Source organism: Poromitra crassiceps (genome assembly GCF_964638095.1).
Source record: "Poromitra crassiceps genome assembly, chromosome: 15".
Taxonomy (NCBI): domain Eukaryota; kingdom Metazoa; phylum Chordata; class Actinopteri; order Beryciformes; family Melamphaidae; genus Poromitra; species Poromitra crassiceps.
In genome coordinates, this window is record NC_139634.1 from 4,835,548 (window position 1) to 4,838,586 (window position 3,039).

The 3,039-nt window shown below is 50.1% G+C and overlaps 1 protein-coding gene across 1 annotated transcript; it reads left to right on the forward strand.

Annotated features, from left to right (window-relative positions):
- Positions 1–763: 763 nt before the first annotated feature.
- Positions 764–2,805, forward strand: LOC310789693 (uncharacterized protein). The gene is made up of 2 exons (XM_083651351.1): positions 764–899; positions 2,034–2,805. Exon 2 carries the CDS (start codon positions 2,036–2,038, stop codon positions 2,765–2,767), a length of 732 nt encoding a protein of 243 aa, XP_083507477.1. The 5' UTR covers positions 764–899; positions 2,034–2,035; the 3' UTR covers positions 2,768–2,805.
- The last annotated feature ends 234 nt before the right edge of the window (positions 2,806–3,039 follow it).

Here is a 3,039-nt window from a genome sequence, read left to right on the forward strand (position 1 = left end):
AGGTTCATAATAAACAAGTGATTAAGAAAGATCACACAAGTTTTACTATCATTATTATTATTTATTGTGTGTGTGTGTGTGTGTGTGTGTGTGTGTGTGTGTGTGTGTGTGCGTGTGCGTGTGTGTGCGTGTGCGTGTGTGTGTGTGTGTGTGTGTGTGTGATTGATTAACAACTGAAAAATCTATTGAGCAGGCACAGAGGGACACTGCTGACGATATGAAGTGGCTTTCACCTTGTACACAGCTCATTTCTTTCTCTCTCTCTCTCTCTGTCTCTCTGTCTCGCTCTCTCTTTCTGTGTCTCTCCTTTCTCTGTTTGTTTCACTCTCACCATCTCCTGGCCTTCTCTATCCATTTATTATCCCTCTTTTTCCCCCCCCTCTCTCTCTCTCTCTCTCTCTCTCTCTCTCTCTCTCTGTCTCTCTCTCTATCTCTCTCCATCCATACAGTCAGCCAATGACAGTGCTCAGGGTGAGGAAATGGATGGTGTGTCTATTTTTAGAAGCAGGGAAGGAGGGCAAACCAAGAGCGAGCCAGGGAGGGAGAGAGAGAGAGAGAGAGAGAGAGAGAGAGAGAGGTGAGGGGAGGTGAGGGAGGGAGAGGGAGAGGGAGAGAGAGAGAGGGAGGGAGGGAGCGAGAGAGAGAGAGAGAGAGAGGGGAGGTGAGGGAGGGAGGGAGGGATGTGAGGAGATAAATCTGCATTGTACAGCTGCTCCTGGACAGAGACAGTTGGAGCTGGAGGAGGAGAAGCATCACCACCACCGGCTGAACACACTCACCTCCTGAAATCAGATCTGCACAGAGACACACAATCGCAAAAAAAGACCCAAGACCAAATATCTGCAACCTGCAAGAGGAGGAAGAAAAAGACTGATTGGACAAAGACCAGCTGCAAGCAGGTGAGTGGGATGGCAAAGCTGTGTCGGAAATTATTATTATTATTTTTTTGAATGAAAATGCAATAAGTATAATAAATTATACAGACTGCCTATTCTACACTTCCCCCTCGGGAGCTGTTGCCATGGCACCATTTTTAGAAGGTGTATATATACCAAAGGTGTGGTTCTAAATTTAGCCACGGCTAAATCACCTCGGAAGAGACCGGGAGAGGCCGGCTTTCGGGTTTGGCCGGGACTATTTTTGGCGAGGAGGTCGAGACGGAAATATATGTTGGGCTGCACTCAGGGTTCTAACAATATGGGTTACATAAGAAAATATAGGCTGACACATTCTGTGGCTTCGCTCCACTGGGAAGGTTTTTTAAATACCGCTCTATTCCTGTTGCCTCGCTGCGTCTCGCTGGAGTCTGTTTGTATTTGAGACTATTTACACACGGCCACTCCAAAGACAGCAGGGCACAGTGTCTGAAACACTCCAAAGACAGCAGGGCACAGTGTCTGAAACACTCCAAAGACAGCAGAGCACAGTGTCTGAAACACTCGACAGAAGGAGGGGACAAACGAGTCACAGTGTATGTCATATGTGTCACAGTGATTATCCCTGTTGAGCAACCGTGTCGACATTTATTCGCAAAACTAAGTCAACGAATAGAATAGCACATTAGTTAGACGTTATTTGGCATAAAGAACACTTGAAACCAAATATTCCTCTTATCAAAATGTATCTTTCGGCCGAGGTTGAAAACATCATTGGGTAAATATTTTGTTTATGTCTCAATTATGAATCACCAAATAATTGTTTTTGGATGGGCGGAGCGAGGATGGGGTGATGTAATAAACCACAGATGCGAGAGTTGAAATCAGATGCCTCTCATTTGAACTGCTTTCAGATCAGATTAGGCAGCCATTACTTGAATTGGGGGACTGATATCAGCCAGTCACATCGTGTTCCCACAGCCAGTGTCTGTGTTTGGATCCTTGCACCTGATGTTAATCAGCGATTCACCGAAATTGAGCTGAAAGCGACTAAAAAGTGACTTTCTAAAGACTTTGCTTTAGATCTTGATTTGTTCACAATACAGTCGACAAAAATAAGCAAACCAAACTGACTCCTATCCTCTCTGTTGCTCCCAGCTATGCGGCCCCGCTCCAGACTGCTGTCCAAGAGAAGCCTCCTGCTGCCCACCATCAGAGAAGGCAGCGAGGAGACGCTGAGGGACATGAACCAGGCCAACGCGCTCCACCCCGCTGTCCACTCCGTCTCCTCTGAGGACTACTTCCTGTCCATCTGCCACCTGGCCCACCCCACCTTCCCCAGCCGGGACGCGTCCCACGACAGCAGCAAGGCGCGCCAGCCGGAGCCCCTGCACCAGCGCCTGCCACGGCTGACCTTTGACTCGGGTGCCATGGTGGGCGTGCAGCAGGGAGAGCAGGAGGAACTCGGCCGCCATGGCACCTCTGACCCTCTGGAGTTTCTCTATGGACACCAGAACCTCGCTGCCTGCCAGGCGTTTGGCGAGGGGAGGCCGGTGAGGCGATACGGGGACGCGTGGGGGGGACAGTGTCGCTCCCGGGCGCACAGCGTCCCCCGCGCCTCCGGTCCGGATCTCCCACGCCAGCGCAAGAGCAGCTGCCCCGAGCTGCTCGCCACCACCGACACCACCGCTCACAGCGGAGAAGATCCTGACCTCTCTCCCAAGGCGCAGGCCGGGAGGAGAGGAGGCCCCGCAGACAGAGACTCCGAGGGGGGGAGACAGGATCCCACCATCAAACACACGCTGATCTCCCAGTGGATCACAGACTGCCGGTCGGCCTGGAGAGACGCCCGCGTCCGAGCCTGCATGCTGCCCGCCATCGCTGAGATCTAGAGTGACGGTGCACAACGGAACAGACGACACTAAAGTATATCTCACTGATCTACTGTCAGCGCATCATAAGACACTGACACCAAGGGACACGTAGAGGTGATTTGACCGTGATAGGTGCAACTATAGGACATGATTCACTACACAATGAAATGTCTATTATAATTATTGCCCAACTGTAACGTTGTATCACTGTCATTACTAATTGTTAAAGCCTACTTATGATTGGTGTATGCTGGATATCATACAAAATCTTTAATTATTTGATATCTTCC